This window comes from Liolophura sinensis, chromosome 7 (assembly GCF_032854445.1).
Source record: "Liolophura sinensis isolate JHLJ2023 chromosome 7, CUHK_Ljap_v2, whole genome shotgun sequence".
In the NCBI taxonomy this organism is placed as follows: domain Eukaryota; kingdom Metazoa; phylum Mollusca; class Polyplacophora; order Chitonida; family Chitonidae; genus Liolophura; species Liolophura sinensis.
This window is the reverse complement of record NC_088301.1, coordinates 25,343,209-25,360,240: the sequence shown is the minus strand read 5'-3', so window position 1 is coordinate 25,360,240 and position 17,032 is coordinate 25,343,209. Positions and strand designations below refer to the sequence as shown.

At 38.6% G+C, this 17,032-nt stretch overlaps 1 protein-coding gene across 1 annotated transcript; it reads left to right on the top strand.

Annotated features, from left to right (window-relative positions):
- Nucleotides 1-35: 35 nt before the first annotated feature.
- On the top strand, nucleotides 36-16,521 carry LOC135470779 (protein KRI1 homolog). Its single transcript, XM_064749820.1, has 18 exons — nucleotides 36-132; nucleotides 1,514-1,587; nucleotides 1,997-2,102; nucleotides 2,624-2,744; nucleotides 3,219-3,308; nucleotides 4,116-4,191; nucleotides 4,847-4,921; nucleotides 5,335-5,438; nucleotides 5,859-5,982; nucleotides 6,698-6,793; nucleotides 8,233-8,403; nucleotides 10,411-10,492; nucleotides 11,015-11,115; nucleotides 11,898-12,012; nucleotides 12,343-12,473; nucleotides 12,959-13,023; nucleotides 14,483-14,572; nucleotides 15,762-16,521. Exons 1-18 carry the CDS (start codon nucleotides 39-41, stop codon nucleotides 16,279-16,281), a joined length of 2,235 nt encoding a protein of 744 aa, XP_064605890.1. The 5' UTR covers nucleotides 36-38; the 3' UTR covers nucleotides 16,282-16,521.
- Nucleotides 16,522-17,032: the final 511 nt, after the last annotated feature.

Here is a 17,032-nt window from a genome sequence, read left to right as displayed (position 1 = left end):
TTTCCGCTCTTGATTTTTGCACAAATCGTATGGACAGCATGGAAGGAGAGGAAGATTTCGGAGTGCTCAAAATCAACAAGTCGTTTGCCAAAAATTATGACAGATACAGACAGAAGGAGGAACTCCAGAAATGTAATGAATGATCACAATTTTTATAGCTTTATTGCTCTGCATCTTATAATGGCTGACAATAGTAAACTGTGGATGTGTCCTTTCGGCCGTTGTTGTTGCTGCTGTTACGATGAAGCCTTAGATCAAATGATGATGAGCGAAATCACGGCGAAGTATTTATATACATTGACAGTCACGTAGGAAAGTTAACACATTATGTACACACATGTACCAGGTAGTTGGCTGGACGGAGGCCTACATTTGAAAAGTTAAATGCAAGAAACTAGGCTAGCCGAGAAATCTTGGCTGTGACTGTTGATATTTGGGCCCAACCTAGCTCTGCATACCTCTATACCTTTGCCTACCCTGTGATAGAGCCATACCAGGTTTTGTTTAATTTTCTGCCACCTCGCACATCAGGCTATTATCTTGTGTGTCATGCGAAAGTAGAGACCTGCAGAAATATATGCACTCTAATTTCGGCTGCCTCACCTTTATTCTTTAGCAGCCTGCTCGTCTCCAAAATCATCGCTCTAAATTCACCACTCAGCAAACGACAGGTTCTCAGATTAGAGGTTGAGCAGCCATCAAAGTATTTCTCAACCTTCTTACTATCTTAAGTAATCGCTTCTGTTACACATGCGCTCGTTATTGCCTTCGCTGAAGCTGAAAGGTTTACATAGGCCGAGCATATATTGTGTGTATGGTAATGATTTGCACTTCTTCGGTTTCTTATATGTAAAATAAGGTGACAACTCATCAATCTCGACTTTGATAGGTCAACCTTTTCTGTGCACGCTAACAGGGAGTCTGATAGACCATATCACTGTATGTCTGTCAGTGTTGCTTACTTTAAAAAAGATTTTAGGTTTGAGACATGACAACCTTTCAAATAAGTAAGGGAAGCATTTAAATTTGGATGCACAAATGGGTGTTTGAGCATTTTCTTTGAGTCAAACAACCAATACAAACTTAATTATGGAATATTTGACAGGGCACAGTGACATTCAGTTGATAACTTGACTTCTATTTGTTGACTTCTATCGCTCTCTGGATGCATAAGTGATCCAGGCTGTAAGATTGTCAAATGGGTTAGTGTTGTCAGTAAATGAACATCAATCTACCATCCGACTGTTTGACCGATGCTGGTTCACCAGTCAAAATTGTAGTAATGATGCAGACTGGAGTTACCAGTGTTGAAACCATGTAGCTGAGAAATTAAATTTACAAAATTGCCTTAGTTATGATGAAGCTGTGCACACACTATCTCCTGCATCAAAAAGTAAAGTAGAACATTACCAGTAAATAATATTGTCTAAGTGTAATTATCTTTGGTTTGCAGTACTATATTTTACACTTTACATACATGAATCAAAGCTGAGTTGTTTTGCGTTTATTTCAGTGAAGGATAAGTATGGTAATGTGAGCAATGAGGAGTCTACCAGCAGCTCTGAAACAGAAGATGAGGATGCAGAGGTAATTATGCCTGATAATAATTAACTGCACCCTCCAGTATATTGTCCTTTCTGCTGGGCAGCAGGACCTTGCTGTCATTTTATTGACGTCAAGTGTTCTTTTCCCAGCTCATCATGATGACATCACATTAAAGACAGTACGACATTGCAGTAGAAATTGAAACATTGTATACATTACATCTGTGGTGTAGATGTTACATTGAAATCCATTCTTGACGTAACAGTGGCTTGACACTAGCTGCTTCACACCAGTGCCAGCTCACAGGATTAAAAAATATGCCACCTCCCCATAGAACAGACATGACATGTGCAATCTGGATGCCTAAAGCTTACCCGATTTTTATAGCAAGATTTCCTGGAGGTTCAGATGGATGGTTATTAACGCTGAAATCTTTTGTTTTCTTTTTCAGGCTCTCACAGCTAGGGTTAAAAAGGACTGGCTAAGAGCTTATGCAGCTGTAAAGAGTAGAGATCCAAAAATTTACCAGAAGGATATCAAGTTTTACCATTCTAGCTGTAAGTGTTTGTTAAAGTTTGTCCGTCCATCTTTTGTTTGGATCCTTTTAAGGGCCCTTCTTGGATGAGTGGTTAACATGCTAACGTAGCATAATGACTCAGGAGCTCTCAACAATGCTATCGCTGTGAGTTGAAGTTCAGCTTAAGCTGGTTTCCTCTCTAGTCGCTCTGAAGTAAAGGCTGTCTGCAACCAAGAATAACCTAAACAACAGTGGTCAGCATTATGGTGGGAGGTAACCAGGCAGAGCCCAGGGGAAACCCAACAGATATTTCAACATACAACCAGAGAGGAAACCAGCATGAGCTGGACTTGAACTCCTGGGTCATTGCTCTGTGCCAGCATGATTTTCACTAGGTTATGAAGGCCCTAATACTAACAACAAAGAGGATTTACAAAAAAAAAAATTATTGACAAGTAGATGAATATTTTATTCATGTTGTGATTAATTAGTTCCAAAAGGTGTAAAATCCTTAAAGGGTGACGGTCACTCTGAATTGTGTATTTTCTTCATTACCGATAGCGAATTCAAGCTCTGATGAAGGTGAGACAAGCAACAGAAAAAAGTCACAGAAAAAGTCAACAAAACAGAAGCCAGTGACTATAAAGGATTACGAGAGAAAGGTCATTCTAGAAAAAGGAGGGTAAGGTCTGATTATGCCTGCCAATAAAATGTGGTGGCATTCACTGGTTCTGCATTAATCATTTAAGTTGATTATTCCTTGAGTAACAATTTTTTTTAAAACAAACAAATAAATTAATTAATTCATAAACATTATGACTATCAAGAATTATGAAAGAAAGGTTAACTAATGAAGAAATGGGTATGAAGGTCAAGTTTTCCCAGAAAAAGGAAGGCATAGGCTCAACCATTATGAACATGAAGCATTGTTATCCAAATTAAAAGGACTACCAATGACTGTGAGGAAAAAAATATGTTAAAAACTCTTCATTTTTACAACAAGTATTAAAGAAAAAGGATGGTAGGGTCTTACATGTATGAACCTTATAAATTACGAGGAGAGAAATGTCTTATATAGTGAAAGAAGAAGAAGTATTACAGCAGCATTATTTACCATAAGAAGCACTTTTAATGTGTTAAGATCATGTCATTCTAGTGTTTTAAGTGACGAAGATGAGGCTGACTACCAGGAGAGGGACAAGGAGGAGCTGGGGTATTATGAGGAGCAGGAGGAGATCAAGAAAAGGTGAGAGGTCAGGGTTCAGGGCTGATCATAGGTCAGGTCATATGTCAGGCCAAAGGTTTTGTGAAAGATGTAAGGTTTCTGATTGAAGACATTCCCATGTATTTGGTGAATGAGAATTTCGTATAAATGATTCCTAGGTAATTGGTATGTACTGGGGTATTTTTGAACTAACTTATCTTTGCCATATCAGGTTAAAGACATACAATCTACCAAGACCAATATCTCTTGACTTCCATTTTACTCTCTCTATATAGGGTAATTCCTGGTAAGTTAACATGGCTTTAATGAATAAAATCATTTTTCTGAAATATTCTGGTACCAAAATATATGTTACCTGGATTTATTTTGTTAATTTATCATAAATGTGTTTAAAAATCAAATGTAGAAAGTGTAGTCTATTCCGCAGCCTTTAAACTGTCTGATGTCCATTTAAGTACATTGATATTTCCATGATGTATACAAAATTTTGTGGTAACACATGGCTTGTGCTGCTGTTTAGCCAATCACAGTGTGACTTGCATCTTAAATGAATAAACTCATTAACATCACCCGTATGTGGGAAGGTCTGTCAGCAACCTGCAGATGGTTGTGGGTTTCCCCTGGGCTCTGCCCAGTTTCCTCTCACCATAATGCTGGCCGCTGCTGTATAAGTGAAATATTCTTGAGTACGGCGCAAAACACCATTTAAAAAAATAAATAAATAAATCATTAACATCACTGTAGCATCTAGTGGCAGTTGAAGTTTGTTGATGCTGGACTTTATATGTATGAAGATTTAAATGATTTCTTTTATCTGCTTGGTTTCAGTTTTCAGACAGCTTTCGATTCAGATGATTCAGACACAGAATTACTCCAGCACAGACCAAAGACAGAAAAAGAGAAGGTACTGCTTTCATTTAGACAGTAACAAAAAGTTTTTCTCCCACAGATTTTGCTCAAGTGCATGCATTTATGCACTTGGTATGAGGTGGTGATCTTTGCTTGACATTTACTGATCAGAATTATTCATTAATTGGTGTTTTATACTGGATATAAAACTTGTAAGACAGTGGCCAATATAGTGGTGGTAGGAAACCTGGGAAGAGCCTGCGAACAATTCAGGCTGCTAGCAGACCTTCCCGTGGTCCCATAAATACAAGACTGCTTGGACTGTTCTAGTACAGGGAGGCCACTGAGAATGATCAAAATAATGTTTTTAATACAAGATTAAGGAGCACTTTTCATTTCTCATAGAATGTTAACCTATGAGCTTGTTCCTTGTGAACTTGGCCATTCACCGTAGTCATTTCTCAGATCAAGGGACACCAATTGGATTAACCTGTTCAGTACTGATGTTATCATATACAATACACTGTAGTTGTTGCTAAAAATAAAATGGTGCTGCATTCATGTATAATGTGTTAAAGTTTTAAAACATGTCTGACTGCATGATGAAAGGAAATATTTTATAAGCCCTTGCGCATGCAAAAGGTTTGGCGTCATCTTAAATACAGGCCCTGGTGTAAATGTCAAGAGAAAACCCTTTGTTGTTTTCGTAGAAAGCTGAGGAGGATGACTACAGAGAGTGGCTGAAAGGACAGAAACCTGAACCAGAGGAAGATGCTGAGGATTTGGTGAGATTGGGGAAGTGGGTAGAATTTGGTGAAAATGGGAAACATGGGTAGAATTTGGTGAAAATGAGAAACGTGGGTACAATTTCGTGAAAATGGGAAACGTGGGTACAATTTCGTGAAAATGGGAAATGTGGGTAGAATTTAGTGAGGATAGGAAATATTGGAGAATGTGGATAGGATTTATGGGGAATATGAAATATGCTGAGGATTTCTTGAGGATAGGAAATAAAGTTGGTATTGCAGGAAGATGGGAAATGTAGATTGGGGAGTTATGGAATGTGATGAGATATGTTGATGATGGAACATAAGGAGCATTAGGCTGATCCCTACCATGCAATGTTCTAAGCACTATTAAAAAACTGTAAATCAGAACTGCCTTGATCCAAAATTGTGATGATTTCTTCTGTATTCAGATCCCACTGAAACAATACTGGACCGATCCCAAACTGGAGGAGGGGGAGAAATTTTTGAGAGATTACATATTAAACAAAGGCTACCTTGAGAAAGATAAAGACAGGTAAGTTCAAACCTTTAAGTAAAGTTTCATTCCAAACTGAATTGAAATTTGTCCAATTTAAATAAGATTTATGGGTTTTGGGTTACCAATAAAGGCAACAAAACATATCTGCAAGATAGATTGTATAAAAATATTGAAATATTACTCCTTTTTCATCTGACTGATATTCATTACAGTCTGCGCAATGTCTTATTTTTTGATGTATATCTGCATTTTTAAAATAGCCAGTTTTACATGTATAAGAGAATTTTTTCTTTTTTGTAATCAAGCCCACCTACACTTTCAGTTATTTCTTTATTTTATTGTACCCTGTTTTTGAAGGGCAATCTCATAGGTATATTTATATGCAAACAAACAGTGGCAGTGGTGCTTATGCTGTAATCTGTGTTAAACAGAAAAATGGTTTTATTTGGCTTCTAGAATTCCGACATATGATGAGATCGTGGATGAAGCAGGGTTTTCATCAGAAGAGGAAATTTTGAAGAAACAGGAAGAGTTTGAGACAAAATACAACTTCAGATATGAGGAACCTGATCAGGAGTTTGTATGTGAACTTTGTATACTTATTAGAAGCTAGAAAATACATTTACTTGAGTCATAGATTTAGCCAGGGGGTGTCTCGGTGTTCAATTTGACACAGCCTGTTCTGATAAAATTAACAAAGGAGAGATACTGAAAATTGGAGAAAAATTAGAAATGAGACAGCTTGATTTCAAATTTTGGCTAAATCTATTACTTTCATCTTTTGAACGTGTGTGTGTGATCTACCACTCAGTTCTTCTGAGCTAAAGTAAAAGAAGCCTGTTCGATCTTTGATTTGTGAACAAATGGAGAATTTTGTGAATGACGAATGGAGTACTGTGCTATGCTAGTTTTTAAGATGACTCTGTGTTGAATATTCTATTCCAGAGATTTTTTGGCCAAAAAATCCATGAGTGCAAATCCAATTTAATTTTTGCTGTTGTTTTAGAATAGCCCAAGTATTAACCTTTCTCAAAATACAAGCCTTGTTTCGTGCAGTTGTTTGAGCAAAATCAGTAATTAAGTTCCCAAAATTCATAAAGTGGGTCGCAGTATAACATTTGCCAAACTTTAGAATCACTTTAGCACTATTAAAGTTTTGCTTTTCATTTTCATGTGTCGTTAGCATATTTTTGTTGTATGTGGGTTCAGGGAATATCCTGCAGTCTTGATAGTTTTTGTGTACATTGTTTCTATATTCATTGTTTAACTTCATCACATTTTAATTTTAATTTCAGATTAAACGTTACCCCAGAACCATATCCGAATCTGTCCGCAGAGAAGAGAATAAGCGTTCAGTTAAAAGAGCAGAAGTGAAGGACAGAAAAGACTTGGTAAATCCATTCATTTGTCTTTATTATTCTAAGGATTTTGTTAAATATTTACAGAGTGTATTGTCCGCATTAGAGAAAGTTCCAATTTAATTTATTTCTGCATTCAAAGAAACCTAGGAACCTCGAGAGGCAAAGGTTCAGAAAGGCAAACTTTTGGAAACTTTTGGTCCAAATGGCTTTTGCGGTCCCAAAATTCATGTATGATTGCAGGGGTAAGCCTACATGTTAAAGATAAGGGTATAGTAAATGACCTGTAGTTTCACCTAGGGACTAAGAAAGGGTATCCCATAATTCATTGCGTTGATTGTAGTTCTTGCTGACTGGGGATTATACCGACAGTTCAAGAATGTAACAAACAAGCTCACGCTTCACTGAGCAGTTAGTCTGTGCTCCTACCACCAACAGTTCATGTCTTCCTCAGTTTTGATCATAAAAATTTGAGTACATGCTCTAGGTTGATTGTTTTATTATAGTTATTTTGTGATAAATGGGAATTTGGGGGAAAACTCTGTGGAGATTAAGTGTGATTACCCAGTACCCGTATGCATGTGGAGTGTTATGTCAAGTATTCGTTTTTAAACTGTAGGGCTCTCCGTATACAAAACTGTAGCAGAATATAGTACACCACGAATCCATACTTGCAGACTAGGCCAACTAGCAGACAAGATATAGATGTCAAATTGCAATCAAAGCGATACCTACATATGTGCGTTTGCACCGCTACAGCTAAACATTTGGTGATTATGGTGTAATTTGAGACTGTCAACTTCTGCCCATATTTCGTTAACATGAATGCTTAATTTACTGTATATTTAATCGAGCCCTCTCAGTTGAAATTTTAGTCATACAGATTGGTTTTATGTATATGTAGACACAAACGACTTACAATCACAGAACTTGAAATTTCCACAAGTCTACGCATCTACAACACAATTTTTGCTGGCGAAAGGCAAAACAGTAATCTTGTGTGGTGTTGCAGACATGTAAATCTAGTCCCGGCAAAAATGTTGTGCGAACTCCTACTAAGTAATTTGATAACAACTCGCACACAGTGTTACCAAAAAAAGGTAAAATAAAATAGTGATAGTTTTCGGAAACCTCGCATGGAATGTGTCCGGAGACTTGCACACCGCACTGTCAGTGACTTGACCCCATATGGCGAAGATTAGCAACCAGAGCTGCCAAATGCCGTGCACCTGGTTAATGAAACAGGAGGGGAGCTAATGGCTCCCTTCTGTCATCTTGCCGCCAACTCATATCACGCGAAAGTAAACGACAGTTCCTCACATGCGAAACCTTAGTGTCATTTACCGTACTCCTGTTTCCATTGGCGTAAATTGTGGACGGACTGGAACGCCTGGATTGACGTCCAACACAGTTGAAAATCAGAAATCAGTGTTTAACAATACATAAATGCATGAATTAATTTTGTTAAACAGGAGAAACACAAAAAGCGAGAAGAGTTGAAACAGCTCAAAAATTTGAAGAAACGAGAAATCCTGGACAAGATGGAAAGGCTGAAGGAAATAACGGGGAATCCATCATTAGGCTTCAATGAAGAGGACTTGGAGGCAGATTTTGACCCTGAGAAATATGACAGATTAATGCAGGTAAGAGGGCTCAGCAGTCATATAATTTTAAAGTTGAATCTCATGACCGTGGATTTAATTGGTTGCTTCTAGACATAAAGACGGCTTAGCCAATAAACATAGTGCTGTGCATGTATTTGTTTTGTCATCATAGATTTGATAATAATCAAAAAATCAGAAATGATTCTGTAGCTGTACAGCATGTTAAAACAGAAAGTTACAAATTAGTATTCTTGAAATGAAAAGATATCTACTAATATACGTGTTGGCTGCATGGCTTGAAAGTTTCTACTGTCGAAAGCTTTGGTAAAATCTCATGGCCACCAACACAGCGCAAGGCTAAATCTGAATCTATCTAATAGTGTTGTGTCTCCATTTACTTAGGAACTCCTGAGTTTGGGATTGCATATCCAATGTAATACACCATTGGGTTTCCATGGACATAGGATTGAGTTTGGGATTACATGTCCAATGTAATACACCAGTGGGTTTCCATGGACATAGAACTGAGTTTGGGATTACACCTCCAATATAATACACCAGTGGGTTTCCATGGACATAGAATTGAGTTTGGGATTACACCTCCAATATAATACAGCAGTGGGTTTCCATGGACATAGGATTGAGTTTGGGATTACACGTCCAATATAATACACCAGTGGGTTTCCATGGACATAGGATTGAGTTTGGGATTACACGTCCAATATAATACACCAGTGGGTTTCCATGGACATAGAATTGAGTTTGGGATTACATGTCCAATATAATACACCAGTGGGTTTCCATGGACATAGGATTGAGTTTGGGATTGCATGTCCAATACAATACACCAGTGGGTTTCCATGGACATAGGATTGAGTTTGGGATTGCACGTCCAATACAATACTCCAGTGGGTTTCCATGGACATAGGATTGAGTTTGGGATTGCACCTCCAATACAATACTCCAGTGGGTTTCCATGGACATAGGATTGAGTTTGGGATTACACGTCCAATACAATACACCAGTGGGTTTCCATGGACATAGGATTGAGTTTGGGATTACACATCCAATATAATACACCAGTGGGTTTCCATGGACATAGAATTGAGTTTGGGACTACACGTCCAGTGTAATACTCCAGTGGGTTTCCATGGACATAGAATTGAGTTTGGGATTACACGTCCAATATAATACACCAGTGGGTTTCCATGGACATAGAATTGAGTTTGAGATTACACATCCAATATAATACACCAGTGGGTTTCCATGGACATAGGATTGAGATTGGGATTACACGTCCAATATAATACACCAGTGGGTTTCCATGGACATAGAATTGAGATAACCGGCCCGGATAGCACAGTTGGTAGAGCGTCCGCTTCGGGACCGGTAGATCCAGGATCAATCCTTGATCGAGTCACACCTAAGACTTTAAAAGAGGAAGTTGTAACTTCCTCGCTTGGCGCTCAGCATGAAGGGGATAGTGCAACGACTGGTTGACCTGTATCAGTATAATGGCTCGGGCGGGGCGGCTTACTTGCCTTCAGTAAGTCGTCTCAGTGAAGCAGCACTAAATAAAAGAGCGGTGGAAATCCGTCCTGCAACAAGGAGGCACATTACACGTACATGCACCCTAATGATTCCTTCGTCATCATATGACTGAAAAATTGTTGAGTACGACGTTAAACCCCAAGCACTCACTCACTCACTGGAATTGAGATAGGGATTACACATCCAATATAATACACCAACATGTTGTCAAGAACTCTGGATGACAGTTTAAACCATACAGAGCTAAAGGAACATGCCTCATTCTTAATGCCTTGGACATTCTTATTGCTGGGATGGATTGATGGGGGAGCACAATCATATAGGTAATCTGAGCTGTTAACACATGGGCCATGGAAACACTGCTGTGAACGTGCCAGGCACGAAAAGTGGCAAAGGGAATGGCATGTCTTTGAGAATCTGGCGTTATTAAGAGCTTTATTATGGGTCTTGTGCAACTGCATGTCCTGTCATGTCAGTCATGTTTGTGTCTTTTAGAACGTGTTTGATGACGACTATTACGGGGAAGGAGAGCTCACCAAGCCGGCCTTCTCTGATGATGAAGAGCTAGGGTTAGAAGGTAAAGCATCTGGAAGGAAGTGTTTGAAAAAAACAAAAAAACCAAATGAAGAAAAGATCATGTGAAACATGCCAGTATGCCCCTTACACTGTTAAAAATATTTTTCTTTCTGCCTATCTCTTGTAAAGCTTGAAAACACACCTGATAGCAATAAAACAGTGGCTGTCACCTTCATTGGAAAGACACATTATTTTAGGAATTATTTAAATAGCGTTGTGAACAAATAACTTCTCAAAATTACATGAATGTCTTTCTCGGTTACGCAAAAAAGTTTTAAGTGCATGAAAAAAAGAACAAAAAAACAGAAATTGGGTCGAATTCATGGAGATCAGTGGAGATGTAGAAATATTAAGTGGCTGTCACTTCTCTTGATATTTCTTTGTTGTGTCTCTCTTGAGAGTAGTGAGTTTCTCTGTAACAATCTACCAGTGCCTCTGATTAAGAGAAAAATGATAACACAAGAGATGTTAGTTATACCACTTTGTTCTCATGTATCTCTTGTAACATTTGTCAATTGATCAGATAACTGGGACAACTGGGCAGGAAGAGAGGAGTATGAGGAGGGGTACAGTGCATATGAGGGTGCAGAGGATGGTCCACACGTAGATGATCCACATTTTAATGTAAGTTTTCAAACCTTCCTTGCCATATTTTTCTTTTTTTTTTAGGTCCTCTGTTCACCCCTCTATCCCTGGACCGATATTGTATTTTCAGATCAGTCTGCTGCGTGGTAACTCAATGTAGTGTAGAGATTTTTGAAGCCTGATTCCTCCCATAAATTGCATCTCTGTAATCTCAATGATATATTCTACAGAACAGACAAAAAAGGAAAACAAGTTAAAGCAAAAAAAAAAAAAAACCAAAAAAAAACCAGATATATCTGTGCCTAGCAGTCACCAAAGAGCAATATGGTAATCTATAATTTCTTCATAAAACATATTCTTATTAGATTAAGTATAATGTATGTCAGTATATTAGAGGTTTTTATGTAGCTTGATTTCGGACCACTTCGCTGACCTGGCGGTTAGAGGGTCTGCCTTGAAATCGAACTCGAGACCCGGTATCAATCTTGTGTCAGGTCACATCAAAGACTTGTGTGGTACTCATTGCTGCCTTGCTTAGTGCTCAGCTCTGAGAGGTTAGAGCCAGGGAACAGAACTGATTGGTCCGGTGTCAGTGTAATATGACTGGGTGGGGTGTCATGTCTGTTGTCTTCAGCATGATGGTACAATGGCGGCAGCACTTTAGACTCGCACTGCCACAAGAAGGCACAGTAAATGTACACAGAGCTAATGTCTCCTCATCTTCATATGACTGAAAAATTCTTAGATACATCACATAATTTAGTTCCTATTTCTTTTTTGTGTATGACAATATTTTGAAATCAATTTCTGTTTGCTTACAGATGGATGCTGATTATGACCCGAGCATAGTGCAACCAAAAAGAGAAGGAAAGAAGCAGAAGAAGAAATCAAAGTTTGCCCAGGCAGTGTACCAGTCAAAACCTGTATTTGATCCGGGTAAGATACATGTATCTTGATTATGGCCCCTTGTAACCCCTTTGTTTTTTTCTTTTTCTTTATTTTTTTTATGCCATTATCTTGCTGTGTTATGCACACAAGTGAAGACATCTATGTTCTTTTGAGTGTACATAAATTAAAAAGGCAGCAGAGAACTGTGTCCAGAAATACTAAAAAAGATGCTTCATCTAGAACACGGTCAACGTAGCATTTTGCCAAGTTAAAGAGATCACTTTTCACAAAGATTTCTACAATTGCGCTAAACTTCAACAATTTATGAATTTTATTCTGCTGATCATCTGCATTGATTTTGTCAAATTTTGTTTACAGATGAGAAGTCATTTGAGGCTTACTTTGATGAGTATTACAAACTGGACTATGAGGACATCATAGCTGATCTCCCTTGTCGGTTTAAGTACAGGAAGACTGTACCTAACAATTACGGGCTTACAATTCCAGAGGTGGGTGAACAGAATTGTTAGCCAGTCTGCTTATACTGGGTGTGGTATGTGTGAAGGTCTGTCAGCAACCTGCGGGTGGCTGTGAGTTTCCCCCTGGGCTCTGGGAAAGGCTGTTGATTTACTCTGGTTTATGCGCATAAGACTGACTCCTGACTGTACTGTACTAAAGGACAAGTTCTTGTAAGATTTACTGCAGTAGTTCATTAGAAGAAATTGAACACCTGGTTTCACAGTTCAGGATATCAGCCGAGATACTTGTAAGGAATTGAACAGCAGATCCTTTTTCAGATTCTTGTGTTATTTTCCAGATTTTATGATATCTGCTAAATGATAAGGAATTGAACAGCTTTGTTTAGAATCTTGTTTTTTTTTTATTTAGATTTTATGGGCTAATAAAAGGAATAGAAGTACAGGTGTGCATCCCTTTTGTTGTTTCAGATTTTATCAGCAGATTTCAGAACCTTGTGTTGCTGTTCTTTTTTCAGATTTTATCAGCTGATGATAAGGAATTGAACAGCTGGTGTTCTGTGAAGAAGATGAGTCAATACAAGTACGTATAAGAGTTTACAAACTTACAAAACCCTGGACATGACTGCTCATGTTTGGTGTTGTTTTACATATTGTTTTAGTTCAATTTTGGAAAAGATTTAGGCACTCCAGCAGGTTTAACAACCGGGTGATGATGTTAACCATAACCGGGTGATGATGTTAACTATAACCAGGTGATGAGGTTAACCATAACTTGGTGATGATGTTAACCACAACCTGGTGATTATGTTAACCACAACCGGGTGATGAGGTTAACCACAACCGGGTGATGAGGTTAACCACAACCGGGTGATGATGTTAACCACAACTGGGTGATGATGTTAACCACAACCGGGTGATGATGTTAACCACAACCGGGTGATGATGTTAACCACAACCGGGTGATGATGTTAACCACAACCGAGTGATGAGGTTAACCACAACCGGGAGATGGCGTTAACCACAACCAAGTGATGATGTTAACCACAACTGGGTGATGTTAACCATAACCAGGTGATGTTAACCATAAAAGGGTGATGATGTTAACCATAACCTGGTGATGATGTTAACCATAACCTGGTGTTGATGTTAACCATAACCTGGTGATGATGTTAACCACAGCCTGGTGATGATGTTAACCACAACCGAGTGATGATGTTAACCACTACCGAGTGATGATGTTAACCATAACCAGGTGATGAGGTTAACCATAACCGGGTGATGATGTTAACTATAACCAGGTGATGAGGTTAACCATAACTTGGTGATGATGTTAACCACAACCTGGTGATTATGTTAACCACAACCGGGTGATGATGTTAACCACAACCGGGTGATGAGGTTAACCACAACCGGGTGATGAGGTTAACCACAACCGGGTGATGATGTTAACCACAACCGGGTGATGATGTTAACCACAACCGGGTGATGATGTTAACCACAACCGGGTGATGAGGATAACCACAACCGAGTGATGATGTTAACCACAATCGGGAGATGGCGTTAACCACAACCAAGTGATGATGTTAACCACAACTGGGTGATGTTAACTATAACCAGGTAATGTTAACCATAAAAGGGTGATGATGTTAACCATAACCTGGTGATGATGTTAACCACAGCCTGGTGATGATGTTAACCACAACCGAGTGATGATGTTAACCACAACCGGGTGATGATGTTAACCATAACCGGGTGATGATGTTAACCATAACCGGGTGATGATGTTAACTATAACCAGGTGATCAGGTTAACCATAACCTGGCGGTGATGTTAACCACAACCTGGTGATTATGTTAACCACAACCTGGTGATGATGTTAACTACAACCGGGTGATGATGTTAACCATAACCGGGTGATGATGTTAACCATAAACGAGTGATGATGTTAACCACAACCTGGTGATGTTAACCATAACCAAGATGATGTTAACCATAACCAAGATGATGTTAACCATAACCAAGTGTTGATGTTATTTCAGAGGAGACCAAGAGGAATATACAGACTTAAAAAAGTACAGAAAGAAGTCAAAGAAGAAATACAACATCCTGACCAGTTTGCAGGACAAAGTGTGAGTAGCTTTTCATCTTGCAATTGAAATTTTCACGTTAAATATTTGTCTGTGTACAATTTATTCTCTGTCTTGAAAGATTAACAATTTATTCTAGTATCTATATGTATGTTGTATATATGTTAGTTTTGAGTTAAAATCTAAGCAGGGTTTGATTTGTTTTTAGTTTCCCTTGTACAGTTAGACTGTTGTCAGTTATTGGCCAAATATTACCATTTTATGTGAATCACAGAATATAATTCGATAACAGATGTGCATGTATTTTTGTTTTATGCACATATCCAGATGGCAAAGATTAAATTTTTTGTTTTCCAATGCGTATATACTAGGGGCCCTCCTGGGCTAAGTCAGCTAAAGGATTGTTCTCGATATGTCCCTGCCTCAAGTACAGTTTCCGCTCGGTGGGCTGCAGTTTTAAGTCAGGAGGTTTGTCAGGTATCTGACAAGGTCAGTGGTTTCTGCAGGCACTGTGGTTTACTGCAGGCACTGTGGTTTACTGCAGGCACTGTGGTTTTCTCGATCCTAATCTTGACTATCATGGTTTTAGTGAAAAGTTCTGGAGTGCAGCATTAAACACCAATCAGTAAATAAAATCAAGGTGTCATGTTTTAGCCCTTGAACTAAGTTATGGAGATACTGCAGTGTAAAATTTGTGTGTGTATGTTGCTTTACCTGTAGAAGAAAAGACAAATGTGTGGTAATTTGCAGTGCCTGTTGAATTTAATTGATTCAGTGTGTCCGCCACACTGTATATGTAATGGTCTTATACTCAGACTCGCGCTAGTGCAGCATAATGACCCAGGAGTCTCTCACCAAATCTGATGCTATGAGTTTAAGTCCAGCCCATGCTGGCTTCCTCCCCGGCCGTACGTGGGAATGTCTGTCAGCAACCTGTGGATGATTGTGGGTTTCCCCTGGGATCTGCCCGGCTTCCACCCACCATAATGCTGGTCGCCGTCATATAAATGAAATATTCTTGAGTACTGCGTAAAACACCAATCTAATAAATAAATGAATTCCACAGCTATGGATAGTATGCATATGCAATTTTCCATGCAGAGGGAAAGACATGGGCATTCATGCAGAGTCCTTCCTTTGAAGTTAGATATCAGCTGTATATATAAATGTTGATGTAATTAAACTGATTTTGTCTGGTTTTTTTTTTTTTTTTGGTTTTTTTTTTTTCCAGGAAAAAGCCTTCCACCTCAAATGGAGTTGTGGAAGACAAAGAAAGTGATAGTCAGAAAACATCAGTGAAGAAGAAACAAAAGAAACAGCGCATTGAAACAGTTACAAGTGAAAGTAGTGCAACAGACATGATCGTGTCTGATGGTTCTGGGGAGTGCTCAGAGACAGCGGGGTCAGCACATTCAGCGAAGAACATCCCAAAGAAGAAACGGAAATGGAAGCAGGAATCACGTGAAGATCTTCTTCTCACAGGAGATGGATCAATAGGTGATACGGGTGACCGGTTGTCAGACCAGGTCCAGGGTGGGTCAGGTTACCATGCCGATGGAGTGTTAAAGAAAACCAAACAAGGTAGTCAAACAGACACGTCACAAAACGTGAAACAGAACATGCGGCAGAAGAAAAAACAGAAGAGGAAGAAGAAACGACACCAACCCATTATTTCAGACGATCGTCTAAAGGCCTATGGAATTAACCCAAAGACGTTCAAACAGAAAATGAAGAGATCAAAAACTTCATGAATGTGAGGCTTGACTGAAAGTAACCATTTGCATGGGCAAAGAATGAAGGAATGAATTTCTTCAGACTGTGTTTCAATACTGTTTACATGTGTGTGGGGATGCTGAAAATATGGGAACATGTATCAAAACCTTAATTTTGGTTGACTTCATTTTATGTTAGGAAGCTTTTATTGCCCATTATAATTCAGGCAAAGTGTCATCACTTGAATGGAGTTAAGGATGCCAATAATCTTGTTGCTAAGAGACACGATTAATCATGATAGGATATGGCATACCTGGAATACCTGTTTACTGTAATTCTTCAGCCTTTTCACATGTTTGCAGTGTTTATTCAAGCAAATTCTGAGGATATTATTCTGTGTTGACATAAAATTACGTTCTGTGAAACCCTGAAATCTTCCAATCCAACCGTAGTAGTTTTGTTTGTCCAAAATGAAGTTAGAAACATGCATAAACTGCACTGAAAATTGCTCTTTTGTATGTGGAAAGGTTGAGGAATTAAGGTACCAAGTGAAGGAAATTAAAGTATTGGAGTAAACCACCATACTTCAAAAGCAGCAGAACTTGAGAAATGGGATATAGTGTGTGTGTGATGTGAAATTGCACACAAATTTTCTTCAAATTCATAGGATTGACTCATCAGCATGGGTTTATCTTGAAACACAAAATTTCGATATAATTTTTGCCTTACAGGAATGTCACACAAAACAAACCAGAAAAACACAGAAAAACCAACCATGACAGGAAAAAA

Bases quoted from the DNA above. Each gene is read 5' to 3' on its own strand.
- LOC135470779 (XM_064749820.1), top strand. From the start codon at position 39: ATGGAAGGAGAGGAAGATTTCGGAGTGCTCAAAATCAACAAGTCGTTT. The intron at 11,116-11,897 runs GTAAGTTTTCAA...GTTTGCTTACAG, and splicing joins TAGATGATCCACATTTTAAT to ATGGATGCTGATTATGACCC. The intron at 14,573-15,761 runs GTGAGTAGCTTT...TTTTTTTTCCAG, and splicing joins ACCAGTTTGCAGGACAAAGT to GAAAAAGCCTTCCACCTCAA.